We start from the raw sequence: 19,638 nt of genomic DNA, 5'->3' as shown, positions 1-19,638 counted from the left end.
GTCTTTGTCTATGCCGCTTCAATTTCTCGGTCCATTTCTCTTATAAGTAAACAATATAAAAACAGCATTTCAAAACATGAGGCTACTTTAAGCATCATAACCGGGTTAAGAGGGTTTTTAGTAATTCAAATAAAATTATTCAATATTATTATCAAAATATTTATTTAAATTTAATGAATAGACTTTTATTCCACACAAAAATATATGTATTTTGAAAATTCAAATTATGGTGAGTAAATGTAGTGTTGTATAAATGTACAATAAAGAAAATAAAAAAGTAGGTATATTAAAATTCATCCTCTGAATATTCTGACGAATTATCTTCGTCTACTAGCAGGTACGTAATCTGATAAGCTCGACATTTTACCCAAACAATATTATATCCACTGGCACAATAGTCACTAAACACAAGTCGAATTTTACTCTACTGCACTAGCACGTCTTCGTATATTCAGCTTTAAGACTGGATTGATCTGTCACAATACACTGGCTGCTGCCCTATGATGTATCCAGTAAAATATACTAATGTACATCCATTATCTGTTAGCATTAGTGTTACCCGATAATTACCTGAAACGAAATATTACCACGCCCATGGCCGGTTCTTATCTCGAGGTTTTATTGCTCTCTTTCATTTCCAAACAGACTATAATTGAATATTTGTACCGAAGATATTTTTGTAAAAATATACTAAAAAAATATGTTTCCAAATAAAGTAATGCCATATGTCCGTACATATTTATTTTACAAAGTTTTTACTATACCTAGTTATGCAGGGTGATTATTTAAATTTTGAATATTACTCTTCCCCTCTCTAAAGTACTTACAGTTGGCATTATTCCGCAGTTAGACGACCCGTATTTAACGTAATTTATCAGTTCATGTTTTTTCAGACCCCCAGATCTATTAATCTAGTAAACCCAGGGAGAAAGAAGGCTGGAACTCTTTTGGATCCAAATCAGTTTGGATTGATTTAACCCGATTTCCTGCGCATCAACAGCGACTGAAGTTCAAGTGGTCGTAATGGCGTTTCATATATTTTCTATTTGTCAGCGCCATGGAGTGTCTGCAGTTGGAGCAATAAAAATTCAAATGAAGTGGGCGAGATTCCGGCGACGGACAAGTTTATCATCAGACCCGGGCTTTGTTCTGCCAGTCACATCGCGTTTAAAAATTGATGCGGGTCCGATTGAGCTCCGTAAGATATTATTCTACAAGTACGATAATGTCTATTTAGAAAAGGAAAATAGAAAGACTTCTACAAACTTTGGCAAATGGTAGCTGGGTTAATTTCTAACATTTTTTCTTATGTCAGCACAGGTCCGATTCGTTTTTGTTTAGGAGTTATACAAACATTTAAAAAATATATAATTTCATATTTTGTTCAAAGTAGCCTGATAAATAAAAGTGATAGTTGCTATAAGAATAATTATTATTTGTGTCGTTTTGTTTCTTCATTTTTCACACTTAGCGTTAAAGTGCTAAATAAAAAATGCATTTAAGTAGAAGAAAAATTCTGGATAATTGCCGTGCTTGAAGTTGAGAGAATTTTGGTAGACAGTTCAGTGCGTTATATGGTACATATCGACAATATGGTAATATTCGTTTTGTATTCTAGGTGAAAGATGAGTATTCACATTCCATTAAGTAATGATAAAATTTTTTATAACTCGTACGTAATGAAATATTTACATGTAGACAGCCCAAATATCTCTGCATTAAAGACAGAAAATATCTTTACTGACTAGCCTGACTTTATTAAAATCATCAAATTTTAATCATCATTAAAATCATCAATCATCTAAGTAAGAGCCTCATTTCTATAATGTTCTAATAGAGCCTTTACAATTCTGCCACCATGAAGTATATTGAAAACGATGACATCTGCTCCGAAAGGAGATGTGTAGAATGATTCGCTTCTCGGTTTGACCTTGAAATGACCTTTAACCTGACCTGACAAGGTCAAATGGACTTCGGATTCGGAGTCAGCGACCCCAAAAACATATAATAACCATGGTTGCTTCCACCATAGGGGATTTTTCTCGGTTTGACTTTGAAATAACTTTTAACCTGACTTGACAAGGTCAAACAGACCTCGAAAACGTAAGGATATAGTGGTTTAGTCTGATGCACAGATTTTTTTTTGTGGGGCTGTGTAATTATTGTTATACCAACCATCATTTTTATTTATTTGATTGAAATATGAAATCATATTTTTTAAAATGCTTGTAACTTCTAAACAAACAAATCGGTATTCGTTAAGAAAAATTTAAATTAACCCAGCTACCATCCATCAAAGTTTGTCATAGAGCTTGCAGAACACCATGTATTATAGACTTAGAGAGAGTCAAAACTTTTCTGAATATTAAATTGTGCATCATATTTGGTTTTAATTATTCTAACAACTTTTCCAAATGTTTCATAGTATAATTTTCATGCGTTTATTTTAAGACGATTAAATGTACTGTAAATAAATGACATTATTTCTAATGTAAGTATTTGTATTTGTAAGTTTTAATAAAAATACTAGTTCTTATTTTAATAAAAATATTAGTTCTTATCGATGAACAAATTCAAATTTCAAAGAATTTTGGCACGAGGGTGTAGAATACAACTACTATAAGACCAGCCACTCCTATGGCCTAGGGCCACTCCTATGTATCTCGCTTAATATACGATGAACGTCAAAAATCTTATATGTCTTGTTGCATTTTTTGAGGTCTTGATGATTGTAAAAACAAATTTGAGATCCATGGCCAACTTTTTGAGTAATCATAAAAAAACCGGAAAGGTACCGAAAGTTTAGGGCCGTCTAACTTTTTTATTTTAATTGATAGAGAAAACTTATTTTAATAAAATTTCATAGCAAAATTGATATTGTTCACCTGGTGGAAACAAATTTTTTAAGTACCTTAAGTAATTTGCTGCGCCTTCTACGCGGACAAAAAAAATTGTCATCTAAGCAGGCTGTGGATACAAAAAATAATTGCTTATTTTTTCCTCTTTCATGCGATGTACTACATGTAGCCTTTATCTTTTATATTTATTACATTTTTTATAATTGTGGTATCAAAAATGTAGATTAATGTATAGATTGTTTTAAACATGCCAACTACAAAAGATGTAATGAATATAATGTACTTCTTTTAAGTAAATCTGGCACCCATCAGTTTACTATCAATACTACTATCCTATTATTTTGGTATCAAGAATTCTAACCCAAACATTTACTGAAAATCTCTGTTGAAATACAGTTTCTCCGTGTAAATTACCATTAGTCCATTTGAAGCAAATGTTGCTATTAAAAAATCCATTGTTACAAAACACATCTGACCAGAGAATTCTTCTGCATATAAAATGATCACCACATACAGTACTCTAATATCCTTCTTGCACTATCAGTCTCTAAATTGTAATTTACTTCAATTTTTCACTGTTTTGCTCATTTTTCCTATTTACATTATTTAAAATTCATCAATTCAACATTACTTATTTTATTAACAACAGATTTTATTAGCGAAGGTTTTCTATATTCCGCTAATGCTTGAATAGAATTAAAATTGCATTGATAGTACAATACAAACATATTAGGTACACTTCTCAAATATGTGATGTGTAGTTTTTCGGATCATAGTGAACTGTAACAATTTTGAAACCAACAGTTATGTACCTATAAACTATAACAATAAACAATTTGTTAAATGATGACATTACTGGGATAACACATTTGTATTCATAACGTGCTACATTTAGCGTAAGCTACTTTGTCTATGCAAGAACAATGTTGAAGGCTCAGTTTTCTCTAAAGTAAAAATAAAAGACCAATAGGTATTATAATAATGTGGAAAGAAAATCTGTATTTTGCTTAAAAGAAGTACATTATATTTATTAATTTGTAGTTGAAGTGTCTACAGCAATTTCTACATTAACACGAAAATGTTTATATTTTTTATACCAAAATTGTAAAAAATTTAATAAATATAAGTGATAAAAGCAACATGTAGTATATCGCATGAAAGAGGAAAAAACAAGCAAGTTTTTGTAGCCACAGCCTGCTGTGATGACAATTATTTTTGCCCGCGTAGAGGGCGCAGCGAATTACATACGACATTTTAAAAATCTGTTTACACTAAGTGAAAGATATCAATTTTGCTATGAAATTTTATTATAATAAGTTTTCTCTATCTCTTAAAATAAAAAAGTTAGGCGACCCTAAACTTTTGGTACTTTTCCGGTTTTTTATGAACAAAGTTGGCCATGGAATCATCATCATCACCATCAAATTTGTTTTTACGAGCATAAAGGCCTCAAAAAATGCAACAAAAAACATATAAAGATTTTTGACGTGCGTCGTATATTATGCGAGATCCATAGGAGTGGCCCTCTTATAGTAGACATCCTGTATATCAGATACATATTAAAAATTGCATACATTCTACATAGAACTCTGTCTGCATGAAGATGTCATGTCAGATATTTACACGACATTTCTTGTTTGCACAAAGCTTTCTCTCGAATGAATTTCTGAAAAGCACTCTAATAATTGACTAGTATTTGCATTTCATTTACTAAATTCAAACTATTACGTTTTAGTTAAAAAACTTTGAATTGGTGTTGTTAATATTGTTCATTCTCTCGCTGAAAACATCGTATTAGATAACTTTGTATTATACCTACATAATGAACCTTTAGCATATTCCATATACTAACAGACATGGAGAGGATTAATTAAATATTTTCAGCTAATTAACTCTGAGAATTTCAGTGGTAAATTCAGTGCAATACACACAGATCTAATCCGTGTGTAATACTTGGCATTACGTAGTTTACCTGCTATATCCTAATGCCTGTAGGTACAATTAGTAGAATGGTGGAAATCCCGACCTGCTATTTATTAATAGCTAATTAAATTATTTCCTAATAAGGACCTTTAAAATATTTAAATTAATTAGTAACAAATGACAATTATAAGCTAACATGCAATCTACACTAATAAATTCTATTCAATAAATAATGAAATTTGAAAGAAATGGAAAATCTTTTATCGCTTGTAAAATAACGACAATTTATTCTCCTCCTTAGGGGCGAGGTGTAACGCTACCAGTATCTAAAACATACCTGGACATCCCAACAATGAATCATTTGGTTACCATAAATGTACCGCCTTATAAGAGTTGCCATAATTATAACTAACATTTTGTAATTTTCTCGTAAACAAAGTATTATACAAAAAATTGTTCACTAAGATAAAAAAACCAAAAGACATGATAACAACCAATCACTTTATATTCAACGGGCAACTAAAAACTGTGCTGACAACATTTTAACACGTTAACTACTGCCAATCGACTTCTTGAGGAGAAATCACGGTTCGAGAAACAATAAAAACAACAGAAAATCAATCACAATTGAATATCGCCCACTGATAGACACGACAGACGGGACTGCGTTGCCGGATCATTAGGCGCATAGACTGTTGAATTTGTTTAAATCGTACGTGATTCGGAGGATACAGTATGAACAATACAGGTTTAAATTTGAAATCATAAATGTATTGTCTGGAGTTCCCCAAGTTCCATTTTAGGACCCCTAATGTTCAATATTTTTTTAAATAATATTAATAAATATTTGCATGTTAATTTCTTACTTTACGCTGATGATACATTGTCTAGAATGACTTGTCCTGTAATCTATGATTATAGGATTAACGATCACTCTCTTACTCATCCCAATTATATAAAAGATTTGGGAGTAACGTTTGATCAAAAATTATCTTTTCATGAACACATACGCAATGTCTCTTCATCATCTTATAGAAGCCTTGGGTTTGTGATCAGAAATTGTAGAGATTTTGCTGATCCTTCTACAATAGTAAAATTATATAATTGTTTTGTAAGATCTCGCTTGGAATATGCTTCAATAGTTTGGTATCCTCAGTATGCAAAAATAACTTGGAAAACATTCCAAGAAAATTCTTTAAATATATGCCCTTCAGAACTCAAGAAATTTATCCCAACATTGGATTTTCCCACGATATTCTTTTGGACATGTTTAATTGTAAAGTCCTTAGAGACACGAGATATGCATTCTGTTGTTTTTTTAAACAAAGTCATTAATTATGTGTACGATTGTCCTCAAATTTTGGAACGTTTTAACTTCCACGTGCTTCGCGCCAATCTACGCTACTCGAATATGATGTACCTCGCAATGTCTAATACTAATTTATTATTGTCATCACCAATTTATGTCATGTGTGAAAAACAGCCTCCAACATAATATTGACTTTTTTTCTTGTAACATGAAATCAATAACGAACCTATTTTAATTGGCTTTTGTGTTTTGTTATTCATTTTATGTTATGTCATTTTTCATTTTACCTTGTGTATATGTATAATGTTTATCGTATTTTATTCTATTTTACTAAAGCATATGACTGTTTCACACTACTGTTATTTTGATTAATGTAAAACAGTTTATTAAGTTTTATCAATTGTTACTGTCATTTTTCTTTTTTTATATTACTTATTGTGTTCCCACCCTCTTCAGTAATTGTATATTTTCTGTTGAATGGTGTACCAAATAAATAAATAAATAATTAAAAGTATCAGAAGTGATATTTGATCACATTCTTGCATAAAATAAGGTGATGTTTGGAGAAGTAAATTATTATTACGCATCAAACAAAACCCTTTCATTTATTTTTATCCATACTATCACGTACGCAAGTCCCCGAATTACTTTTTTCAATTTAAGATAAACTATGTAGATACAATTTACGAGTAGCATTATCCAATTTATGGTACGTACCCGCTTCCGTACACCTGGCCTCCAGGTCCTCCACGGTGGATATAAATACTTCTTCCGCTTGCTGCAGGATAGCCACCCTGGACCATCCGAACTTTTTCATTAGTTTTATCCTAGTGGGGTTGTGCACGGTGGCTGAAGGGTGGGTCCGGAACAGAGTGGGGAAACGATTTCGGTCAGATAGTGCCGGCGAGCTTGCTCCGTAGCATAACTGGAAAAAAAAAGATGTAATTGTAAAGAATGTAGTCACAGTGTTTGTAGAAATGTCTGCATTTAGTGTCACGTAAAGTGATATTTTAATATTTCGTAAAGAAAAACCACAGTGTTATAACTTATAATATGATACAATTTTGATGATGCATTCATTATACGAAACAAATGATCGCAAAACGTTCATTACGCATCTCAAAAGCGAAGCGTTTTCGACACATTTCCGTGGCATTTCAAATTTCGCCTATGTTTCCAATCCAATCCAGAAGTGGTCCGAAATTTTTGCAAAAGCACTCAGGCAGAACAGTATATGTCTAATGACATCGAGCCAGTCTTTTGCTGTTGGTGGCAGCGCGAACGCCGATTACCGCCAAGAATATCGGCGATATTTCGAATTTTCCCGGAAATCAGTTAGGAATTTTCAGGAAACGTTCAGCGACTATCAAGCACGCCATCACTGCTTTGCTGCCAATCCACTTCCGACGGGTCAAAGTCGTCCCAGGAGAGACAGAAATCTTTCCGTTCCAAGAGCTGCTAAAATGCAAAAACCCACAATTGGAATCTAGCGGACCAGTACAATTGAACGTCGACCCTAGATATTCGCAGGTTACTAGCCAGGACTAAGTGGCTAATCAGTACGCATTGTATGTTTTAGATTTCATTATCGATTACATAAAGTCTGTTGCATATAACCAAATTGACATTTTACACAAATAATATACAATAAACCTTGTACATTCAATACAATCGTATCCTACTGTCTGTTTACTCCAAAATTTCAAGTTTTAGGTGAAAAAGTAGAAATGGAGAGTAGCCGACCAACGAGAGATTCTCTACAACGTACATTCCACAAGTACGGGAGATTGTTAGAGGAATCCATAATATCATAATTTCTTGAGCTTGAGGTAGTGACTACTATTGTGAGAACAACCAATTGAGGGAATAGAATATGACAATACGTTTACATGAAAAATGTTTTGTTAATTTGTGACATAGAATCCGTTATTAAAGTTTGTCTAATTAATTTTAAATACACTGTGTATACGAGTGACTAAAGTGCAACTGTTAATCCCAAAAGTGAATTTGAAACTGTTATCTTAGTTTTTAGTTTCAATGACTTAGGTTTACATTTCATTTTCGGGTAACTTACCTTTAATTCCTCCAATAACAAAGAATACTTACAAGTCAGTGTTAATTGTTAGGTCAAGAAGTACAAAATATAATATATTCCCACAAAATTAAAATGTCTAATTATTTTGTTATTTTGGCTTCGTGTTAAACTAAAAATTTCTTCCCCTGGAATTAAAATATTCTCTTCAGTTTTCAACTCTAGTATCTATGAAACTATCTTGTCAATCTTTGTAATTGCATTAGTAAATGTTGTTTTTTATAAGAGAAGTTAAAAATAAATGTTTTTATTGAATTGCCTAGAGACTAAAAGTCTAATATTAAAAAGTTCAAAAATAATGTTACACATGTATAGCATAGAAAAATATAAGTAGGTATCTGATAAAAATGTAGTGCATCTTAATCGCGAACCTACAGATGAAAGTGCAATTTTTGTCTTTAGATTCAAGACTAAACTGTTACTTCTAATCCTTTTATTTCATTGGATTAAAATAAATGAAATTTTCAAGTACAATTTTAGAGGTCACGTTTTAATCTCTTGCGAGACTATTCTCGGTCGACAAATTTACAATTAATATCAAAATATGCGTTTTAGTCCTTAAATAATTAAATCAAGCGTCGTAATATCTCTTCTTTCTTATTCGAGTACGGAAAGTAAGTAAAATCCTAAATAAAATAAACCGGCTGATTTGCATAAAGCCTGTAAATAAATTTCAGACAACCAGTATCATCAGTTTACTGATGTCGATTATGTTTACTGCAATGTGATTTATTACCTACATGCCAAGAAATGGTACAAAAATTCCTAATGAAAGAACTTGGGTCAACAGAAAAGCTTTGTTATGAAAAATGCTTTGAATTTTGTTCATTTTTTATTACAGATATTAACAATACATTAATTATAAAACATTATATACTTTTGCTGCCGTATATTTGTAGCAAAAGTGGTCCAGTAGGAAAAAAATAAATTATTATAACCCAATTTATACAGGGTGTAACATAAGTACGTTAAAATATTTAAGTGGGGTATTCCTCAGTTAATTCCAAGAAAAAAAGTTTATATACACCTTTGTCCGGAAATGCTTTGTTTCTGAGGTACAGGGTGTAGAAATTAAATTAAACAAAATCATTATTACAACAGCTGCTGAAAGTGGCTACCCCCGACATTATTGCAAGCTTCTGCCCTCCTCACCAAAGAATCTCGACCCGTTGGAAAATACTTAACCATAAAATTCTTAACGTCTTCATTTAACGCCTAGGGACAAATTACATCTTTGCAGAAATTTGCAAATTTCTCGAAAACAGTACCTTCTGTACCTTTTTTGCTTGAAGAAGGTGTAGGAATATGGTTTATTCATAAAAAATCGCAGAACTTTTCTGCCCAAAAAGTTATAGCAAATTAAAATTAATAATGATGGCGTACGTAGCGCCCTCTAAGTGCTGCACAAAAGTTAATACCAAATTATGATTTCTCACCTCAAAAAACCCACGATTACTAAATTTTGTGCGAATAATTTATCTTTCGTAAAAGTTATTTAAGGAAATAGAAAATAAAATTTTAATTTCAACACAGATACAGATCTCAGAAGTTAAGCACTTCCGGACAAAGGTTTATATAAACTATTTTTCTTAGCATTAACTTAGGAATACCCCACTTAAATATTTTAACTTACTGAGGTAACACCCTGTTTGTTCACAAATTATATACATACAATAAATCTGCTGAATGTTAAAAGTTTGATTAAAAAGTTAAAACGCGCTGAACAAAAGAGATCACTGTCCATAAAAGTATATAAATTTAACCTGATTGGATTCAATTCTGTTTACAACTTGTTTTTATAAACGTTGCGTTGTATGTACAAAAGTTCCTACTAGAAAGCTTCCAGACGTAAAACGTTTTGCACATTTTCAAATCTATAGATAAATTTCCTCAGTTTACAGCAAATGGTCTAGAATAATCAGGTAAGTACATATGTTAGTGGACTGAAATTTCCATCATAATTCTATAGTGTTTGAGTGTTTCTTCTAAATACACAGTTAGAAAGGATGAGGCAAAATAAATTCACATTATATTTACAACAGGCACTGATGAAAATATTGTACGAATTTGTAGATGAATTGTAATTTTGGAGTCACGCATCTCTTCTCGTTCTGCTATTTGTGTTCCTCTTTAAACAAGATTTAATGTTTTAATTATTCCAATTATTAAAAGAAGAAAAGAAAGATTTTCGGCGGCCACACTTAATCATCTTGACAGAAATAGTGGCGCGAAATTACAGGTATCTTTAATCTGATTTCATAACTCAAAACTAAACATATAACAGCCGCTGCCATGCTGCTCAACAAATGAGATCATGCCAAGTACTTTAAATCTTTCAAGGCATGATTAATTGTACTCTGGAACCGTTGAAAACGCCTGTTAAATATGCAGTGCGATTTCATGCAACTAAAATTTAACTGTTTCATTTCACATCGCACCTTGTTAAGTTAAATAAATTTTGTACATTATAGTTTAGCTGCTTTATATCTTATAATCATCGCAAATCATCACTATAAGCATTAAAACAAATGATATACGTAAACAATATAATATTTTTTCTTGGAAAAAAGGTATACAAAATTACAACGAAAGAGTTTGGAATCTGGAAAATATTAATATCAATAAATAGCACAAAATTCAATAGAAACCTATGCTGACCAAGTGAGTAAAGAAATTTAATAGAAATCTAAAACATCTATGTACCTTTTGTGCGGTTGTATTACATATCTACAGGGTGTCCCAGAATATGTAGGCAATCCTTCGGATTTATACAGGGGATGTTAAAATAACATGACAAGTTCCTATAAAATTGTTCCCTAGTGGGACCCCCTACGGAGATACAGGCCCCTAAATGATGCCCCTGTACATCGATTTTTTGTAATAACTTAAAATATGTTGTGTAATTTAATTAATTTTTAATATGAAAGACAATAGATAAGACTCCTTAAAAATTGACCCATGAAAACAATTTGGCTTATTTGGTTTGCCAGGGACGGACTAGCTTTAGCACAATAATGCCAATTTGTTTACACTCTTTACGATAAAGCCACAAAAATAATATTTTTAGATAGAAGTAAGAGAGTTTGAATCTTTAACTAAAAAATAGGTACTCTTGGTTGATATCGGTAACATCCCAACCAGCAAAACAGTTTTATAATTTTCAAGTTATACGACAATTATGTTTTATTGTATTATTATTATTGCTTTCGAAATGCAAATTTGTTTTATTATAGCGGCAAGTACCATTATTTTGTTGTCGGCAACTGAAATATTTTATAAATTTATCACAAGAACGTTTTGGCAGATAAATTATAAAACAGTTTATATGGAAAATGTATAACTATTTTATAAACATTTCTGTGACAAGCTTATAAAACATTTTAGCTAATGAAACTAAAGTATTTTATAATAATTTTTTAGTAATGTTCCGTAGTATTTCGAACCGCGCTATAAATAAATAATATAATTGTTTATTAGATGTGGGTTGTCTACCTATAAAACTATTATATTAAAAGATACTTTGAGACAATTTCACTTATAAGAGCAAAAAGAAGAGGCGCATTTAGAAGAAAAGTAAAGAAATATTATCAAAACATTTTATCTGGGGACAGGAACAATGACCGTCGCGCACAGGTGCATGAAACAAGTAGTCTATCAGTTCAAGAAACATTCAGTGATGATAATTGTGCTATTCTTAGTAAAACTATACTTCATTGGGAGTAGAAAATCAAAGAAACACTATCAATAATAGTACCGTATTAGAAATAACACAATACCCAAGTGATGGCGAAGAAGTAAGAAATAAATGGTTGGTGGAACTAGATGATTCTCACGGAGATAAACTTTTGGGATTATCGAATTTGGACAAGAACGTAAATTTTCGAAACAAACTGAGATCATGTGCTGTTTCTTTTAATATCCCACATTCGGCACTAAAAGTTTTTATTTTTAGTTAACTTTCATTGTTTTATAGAAATCGCTCAATTAGCTTACTTGTCATTTAAAACTGGTTCTTACAACCAAATTATTTTATAAGCCGCAGCCATTTTGACACAATGCTGAAAAATATTGTGGCGTATAACTATAAAAATATCACACATTTAGCCGTGTTCCTAATATTAAATAGCACTACAAAAACAATGATGAACAGTTAAGATGATTCTAATGCTTTTGGTGCTAGATTCAACGTCAAAAACCATGACATTTCAAAAAACCTTTTTATTTTTAATTATGATAATATTGGAAATAATCACTTAATACGCGGCGCATGTAAAATTCACTAGATATATACCATACAAATCACAATAAAATTTTCTCCGCAGTAAAAATTGTTTTTCCAAAGTGCACTAAAACGCGTAAAATAATATTGAGTAGGTACTTATTACACCACATAACATTCCGGTTGCGGACATTGTGATTAAATAGAGATGTTTGTTAAGTGTATATCTTCTGATACCTTCACGATACAGTTAATAAATAATTTACTTTTGTTGATAGATCTAATGCTACAAAAATTTCGTATTATTGCTACTAAAGATCCCAAAATAGATCCCTTATAAAATTGTTGTTTAGATGATTTGTTGCTATTATATAACTCACAATATAATCTGCTTTATGACCCAGTTATAAAACCTTTAAGAAACTATTTTATTAAAGTATTGGCATATTTTTATAAGACCTGTATAAACGTTTATATGACTATTTTTTAATTGTTTCCAACAGGCCTTACAAAACCTCAACGGTGACTAAAGTGCTTTATAATACTGTGCCCATTTTGGTTGTATAGTTGCTGTATAAACATTCTTACAATGTTTTTGAGACTTATGCTGTTTTATAAAATTTGTCTTGAAAATGTTTTTGCAGCTTTTATAAAATATCAAATTGCTAGTTGGGATGAACTGTTTTCGAGAAAAAACTATTTTTGTTTAAAATGATTTTTATTACATAATTTTGTGTCGGTTCAACTTGAGCTCTTTCTAATGATATACATTCTCTAGGTCTAGGAATTACAGATTGTTGGATCGAGGAGGCCAAGCCACTGGTTCATGCATGAACCACATACCATGTCGTATTGCCAAAGCTAGGCCGTGTAAAAGTTTTGGCAAATTGTCCTGGAGGAATGCCAAATAAAGTTCCCCGGTTAACCTTCTAGGCAATACAAAAATGGTCCAATGAAATGTTGCCCGATGATTCCGACCCAAACGTTAATGTGTTCAAACTGGTGCTGATGATGCGCCACAATAGAAGCATGTGGAATTTCTTCTGCCCATGAATGCAAATTATGTGAGTTTATGATTCCAGTTTTATAAAATCCAGCTTCGTCCGTAAAGAGAATTGAACCGATGAAATTTGCATTGTTAGAGTACCTATCTAAAAGCCAGTTTGAAAATTACGTCCTTCGCTAAAAGTCTACAGAAAGAAGTGTATGGACTTTCTGTATGCGATAGGGATGCAATTGTTGCTCTTTAAGGATTCTAAGAACCGTAGATTTTGGGCAATTAAACTGCCAATTTCCGGACACTTTTTGAAGAGCTGCTTCTACGGCATTTAGGATACTTTCTTCAGCGACCTCACCGCGATTGATTTGATTTCCACAATTCTGTCTGACTTTGGCAAACGTTAATAAAATTATTTACAGCATTTTAATTCTACATATTACCTACTCAAAAAGTACGCTCATGCAAGTAACAAATAAATTGCAATTTAAACCAGTACCTCTTAAATGCTGATCCACTCTTTTAAAAGTTTTTCTGTAAGGAATTCTTCGTTTTGGAAATCGTTCCTCATAAAGCTTTCTGACTTATAAGGCATTACACGATGCAAGTCCATACAATTAATGCATGTTGACATATTCAGCAAACGTAAATTCCATTACGGCAAATAAAATAAATCCGAGGAATAAAAAATAAGGAAAATATTACAAGTTTCGACGCACTGTATCGTTAACTGACATACTCAGATAAGTACTGTAATTATTCTTATTTAAATCGGTAAACATCAAATAACAACCATAGCACCAAAAAACAAAGGGAAAAACAAGTAAGTAAGTAAGTAAGTTTATTCAGGTGCAAGTAACAAATAAAATATTAATACAGGAATAAATTTAGATCATAAAACAAAGTAATTAAACATAAGTAGCATGAATCGCATCTAAGTGAAACTTGTGTTGTGTGATTCACTCCACTATACAACAAGAAAGAAAAATAAAAGAAAAGACAAAAAAATCAATGTTTAGACTATAAAAACAGTAATAAAATATTATTTTACGTAAAATATAAGGGGGAACGCAGAAGTGTGCACTTAAAGCCTATACTAACCAAAAATGGGTTCAAATAAAGCGTAGTTTTCAATTATAAATGACTTTAGTTATCTCTTTAAAACCGACTTTTTTTAAATACTTTTTATTCTTTTAGGCAATATATTAAATAGTTTAGGACCCAAATAAGGTAAGAATTTTTGAGAGTGACTCTTTTTACAACGGGGGATGACTGTATTAATATTGGCCAAAGAACGAGTGTTATGGGGATGGGAAATATAAGGAATACCAATACTAAATACTCGTATTAAAAAGTGTAAATAAAAGAGGCATTTTTTTCATAGGCACGGAAAGAATGCAAATTTCATAGGTTTATTTCTCTTTATGGATAAAATAAAGTCATATTAAACAAAATTAGTTTTTTCTCGAAAACAGTTCATTTTATCGATATTAACCAAGAGTAATGTCGCCTTTATAAGTTCGAGAGATTGCCCACATATTCTGGGACACCCTGTAGAAGATACATGAAACAATTTGGAGAATTAAAAAATGTTTGAAAATTAATTCACTTCGTTTTCACAGTTTCACAGGAGAATCGTTGCCGATGCACTGAATAATATATTCAGTTCTACGTATTCAATTACTTTGTACCCAACTCTTCAATAATTTAATTAAGTTAAGCATGTGGAGGGTCAAGAAATTTGATCAAAGGAAAATGCAACCATGACCTTTTAAAGAAAACTTGTTTCCTTGGGAGGCCCACTCAGCTAAGTAACGGATCTTTATTGATTTAATTTAAAGTTCAATCTGTTCCGCCAATTCCTTCCAACTTTGGAATTAAAAAATGTCACCCTTGCTTCTCTGATGAGTTGTAATAAATTTCATTCTAAAAAAAAATGGTATCATTCGCTTCAAAGAGGTGACGGAAATTCGTCACAAATACACTTCAAACATATCATATTGCAGCCTAAAGTGCCTATAAAATTTAATAATCACTCGACGCGATTTACCGGGTCAAATTCGATGCCGGAATCAACAGACTTCGGTGTCTACAGTCTCCCTCTCTCTCCATTATTGATAATTTCGTCTCTAGAACCTTAGGCCGCATTTACACTGGTTGCGAATTCGTACGCAAGTTTGTTCGTATGAAATCATACGAATCCTCAACATTCCCATTCGTAGGAACAGAATTCGTCATATGGCATCATTCATTTTATATTTCATTGTCAAAGTTTAAGTAAAATAAAATTAATTGGATTTGCTCCCAGTTTGTGTAACTACTTAATCTTTGATTCTATAATGACCGTATTTCATTCTTTTATTAAATCAAATAACTTACAAGAAGTAGTGGCAAAAATATTATCTTGGAGATATAACTAATGACAGCAGATGTCACTACTTGACAATAAATATTCAGTCCCTACATCACCAAAGTGAAAACTTTTTCATGTACGACTTGTTTCATTTACATATTTTTAATATATTAAATTTTTTAGTTTTAATTAAATTTATTAAATACTTGAGCATGCAAAAACCGCCAAAAGCACTGCGGTCATTAAGTCTCTTGCTGGCCCTAACACTTAGTATACTATTTAATATTACATTTCGTATAAATTTGTATAAAAATATTTTCGTACGAATTCGCACCAATGTAACCGCTACCTTATTTACCAATAATGGTACCTCTGGAACTGCTCCTCGTTTTTCTAGTGCTCTTTCCTTCGTCGACGGTCCATCTAATTTCAATAAATTCGCAGAAGAGGTCAACCCTGATGTAACTTTCAAAGCTTTTAGGGAAATCAATATATTTGAACAAATTTACAGCTGAGAACTGTAAAACCGAGATATTGGATTATATTCGTATATGGCCCACATTAACCCATGAACCGCTACGTTAGAAACTGACTTTAAAGTCACAGGGTGTTGAGGTTTTCGAAAAATGTCATATCTATCCAAATATCTGAATGTGTAATGAAATTTGGGATTTTTTCAAATATGTTAAGAATCAAATAAACGAATAAATTAGCATTAATTTCCTCTAAGTAGATTTAATTTAACAGAAGTATTTCTTTTTTATCTTGTAAAATATACATATATGTAAAATAATTGTTACCTTTTATACATGGGTCATCACAAAGCATTCTATCTCGACAACAGCCGGGTCATTCGGCAGAAATTAAGACGGTATATAAAACAAATATCAAAGTTACTGTTCTGTCAACAAAAAACAAATAAATAGGTAACTCACCGGGGGGTTACACTCCCCTTAACTTTAGTATTTAAGGTACATCCTTCCATACGTATATTAATTAGCAAATATGTATTATTCTTTCTTCAACAACTAGCTAGTGTCACCTGAAATATGTTGAGGCTCCCCCGGACACCAACTAGTAAGCAGCCCAACTACCACGTGTGTGTGAGTCAATTATTATGCCATCTACCTCAACATCACACAGTATGTGTCAATTGAAGCGCAGGTAAGACCCCATGCAAACTTACAAGGCACACTTCAAAGGAACCACAGCCTCTAATTAGGCCGGGTACTCCGTGCGCATGGGGTTTTCATAAACATAAACGAGTATGGCATATTACTCACAAATCCACAATTCATTAAACAAATGTATTCAAGCTAGCACACCATATAATACTCAACCATATTAGGGCGCTGGCCAGGCACCACTGTCACAAAGAACACCCTCTCTTAGTTTCGGCATCCCGGGCTATATTTTGGTACTCATAAATTACATTATCTCAAGAGCAAATAAACACTTGGCTGGCGCATTCCGTGTGAACAGGTTAGGTTTGATTCAAAGCAACCAAGATAGTTTTTATTGCAAAATAAAATATATATTGATTCCTATTATTACAATACTTCAAAAATAAACAAGTGTTACTTATACCTACTTGTAAGCACTATCACAAATATTTTACAGAGCATTTTTAAATAAGGTGAAGTGTACGGTGTATTTACAAACTTGAAAACTCAAAATAGTTGAAACTGTAAAACTGTGCTTAAAATTAATAATCAAAATTGTTAAAACTTATTGAGAACCTCTCCCTGCGTTACATACTATACAGGGTGGCCCAATTAAAACAGTCCACCTGCAATAGGTTTTTCCGGAAAACCCCGAAACAGGTCGATTTTGCTTTCAAGGGAGACATCTTTTGATCATAAATTCATGGACATAGGGTCATTCCCCTAAACGGGGTTGGCAACCCTTTCAAGGATCATAAATGGCACGGGGGGTTAAGTAGCATATCATTTTAAAGGTAGGTAACAAGTTTTAATTAATTGAGTGTTCAAATTGCGATCCATTTACTTCCATACAGTAATAAAGCCTTTGTTCAACATTTTGTAGCATTTCAGGGGTTATTTCATCACATACTACCACTATTCGGTAGCGAGGTAGGTTTTGTTTTATAAATAACACTTTTAAATGACCCCATAAGAAAAAGTCCCGTGGTGTTAAATCAGGCGATCGTGGGGGCCATTCAATGAAACCCCTTCTACCAATCCAGTGTTTGGAGCGCCATCCTGTTGAAAAATACATCATCTTCTGGGATCTGATTCAAGAATCTCCACAATGCGAGGCATGTCTTTGTTGAAAAAACGATTAGTGAACAAATATTTAAGCGAATCATTTACTTTTCTAAATTCTTTTAGCTGTGTTCTGTTTTTGTGAAAAGACAGTGCACTTATGTTTATTAATAAGAACAAATAAACATAAGAAAATGGTTCGTCAGTACAATAACAATGAATTAATTGAAAAAGTATAAAAACGCTTACGAAAACTTGCATCTTTGGATCCACAATGAACGTAGTGATCAAAATATCAGAGAATCGATAAAGATGACCCAATAAAAAATAATTTACTAAACATGTGACATCCTTGTAGATAAAGACCCTAACTTCTGTAATGTATTTTCTTCTACAACAGTCTGTATTAGGTGATATTCTTATCTAATGTTGGGTGCTTAGACGTTACGATAGAATCAGTAAGTGAAAATCGATATATCGACTGATTATAGTGTCGCAACTTATTTCACTTCAATCAGTTATTTTACCCAACGGTTAATCCCCACAATTTAGAAAATAAAATAAGCCAAGGCCAATAAAATTACAGCCAGTGGGGTGGATTCTAATTTGTTCATAAAAAAGTAACTGAAATAAACACTATTGAATTTGTATTTGCTTATAACGTAATTGCTAAAATCCTGTTCGAAATTTGCAGCGAAATTCAACTGTAAAAGTTACCTTTTCGGCAAGAATAAAATTTGCACACATCCAACATGTATTTATTCGACGAGAGAATAAATAAGAAATGAAATCATTTTAGAAACGATGCTGACGATTTTTGTGAATGTCCAAAAATTAAAGTTCTGTTGACGTACTGACGGATAATGATTTCGTTCCGCAGGAACTTGAAGTCTGAATAATTATTCGGCATTAATTGAAATATTTTAGGGCAACATCTTTGAGAGATATGTACGAAAAGCTCCGCTCAGATGGAAATCTAAATGGCTATCTTGTCGTAATGAGGATTTTATCTCAGCCGAAGTCGCTGGGAGGAATTTAGGAAGACCCAATAAATTCAAAAGACTGGCGAATTCCTTTCAAGATAATTTCGGCTAATTGTTTAACTTTTTTCCTTGGAAGGTTATAAATCAATGAGGAACTTCTAACAGAGGAATGTTCTCACTTTAAAGTTAATTGAGGTCGATACTGTTTTCTTGCTTTTATTAATTATTTTATCTATGATGACATCAACTAAAAATATAATAATAAATGAACATATTTGCCACAAATCATGTATTTTAAACTCAGTTTGTTATAAAAAAATGAACTGTTTTTGTGTAAATTTCTATTGAAAGAAGTCAAACTAAATTTAAAAGAGAATTGAAAAGCTGTTTCAGACGAATTGACTGTTTGGTATAGAAAAGGGCAATCAGTAAGGGAATAGCTGATAAATTGGATGAAGTTCGAGGTAAAAGTGAGCGGTGGCAGTGTGTTTAATATTTGTTCACTTTTTGGCTGGATCCAACGGCCGAAGTCCCGAAGGACCACCCAAGGAGAGCGACTAGATCGAGTAAGGTTTTCGCCGTTCGACAATGCGGAGAAGTCAGCTACTAATACCACTTTTGTGGGTTTCGTTGACTGTTGTTTTTCCTTGTTTTCTTTCCCGCGGTCCTGCCTGCACTA

General features: G+C 32.2%; 1 protein-coding gene across 1 annotated transcript in view; it reads right to left on the bottom strand.

The window, feature by feature from the left end:
• Positions 1-19,638, bottom strand: part of LOC108913578 (gamma-aminobutyric acid type B receptor subunit 1-like) — a gene marked incomplete at its 3' end in the record, with an annotated part of 145,620 nt that overhangs the window by 17,266 nt on the left and 108,716 nt on the right. Inside the window, exon 4 of the mRNA XM_018719145.1 lies at positions 6,808-7,015. Within this exon, the coding sequence (XP_018574661.1) occupies positions 6,808-7,015 (208 nt within the window). The remainder of the gene's footprint in view (positions 1-6,807; positions 7,016-19,638) is intronic.

The sequence above is a fragment of the Anoplophora glabripennis genome, unplaced genomic scaffold, assembly GCF_000390285.2.
Source record: "Anoplophora glabripennis isolate ALB-LARVAE unplaced genomic scaffold, Agla_2.0 scaffold759, whole genome shotgun sequence".
Taxonomy (NCBI): domain Eukaryota; kingdom Metazoa; phylum Arthropoda; class Insecta; order Coleoptera; family Cerambycidae; genus Anoplophora; species Anoplophora glabripennis.
This window is presented reverse-complemented; position numbering and strand designations above follow the sequence as displayed.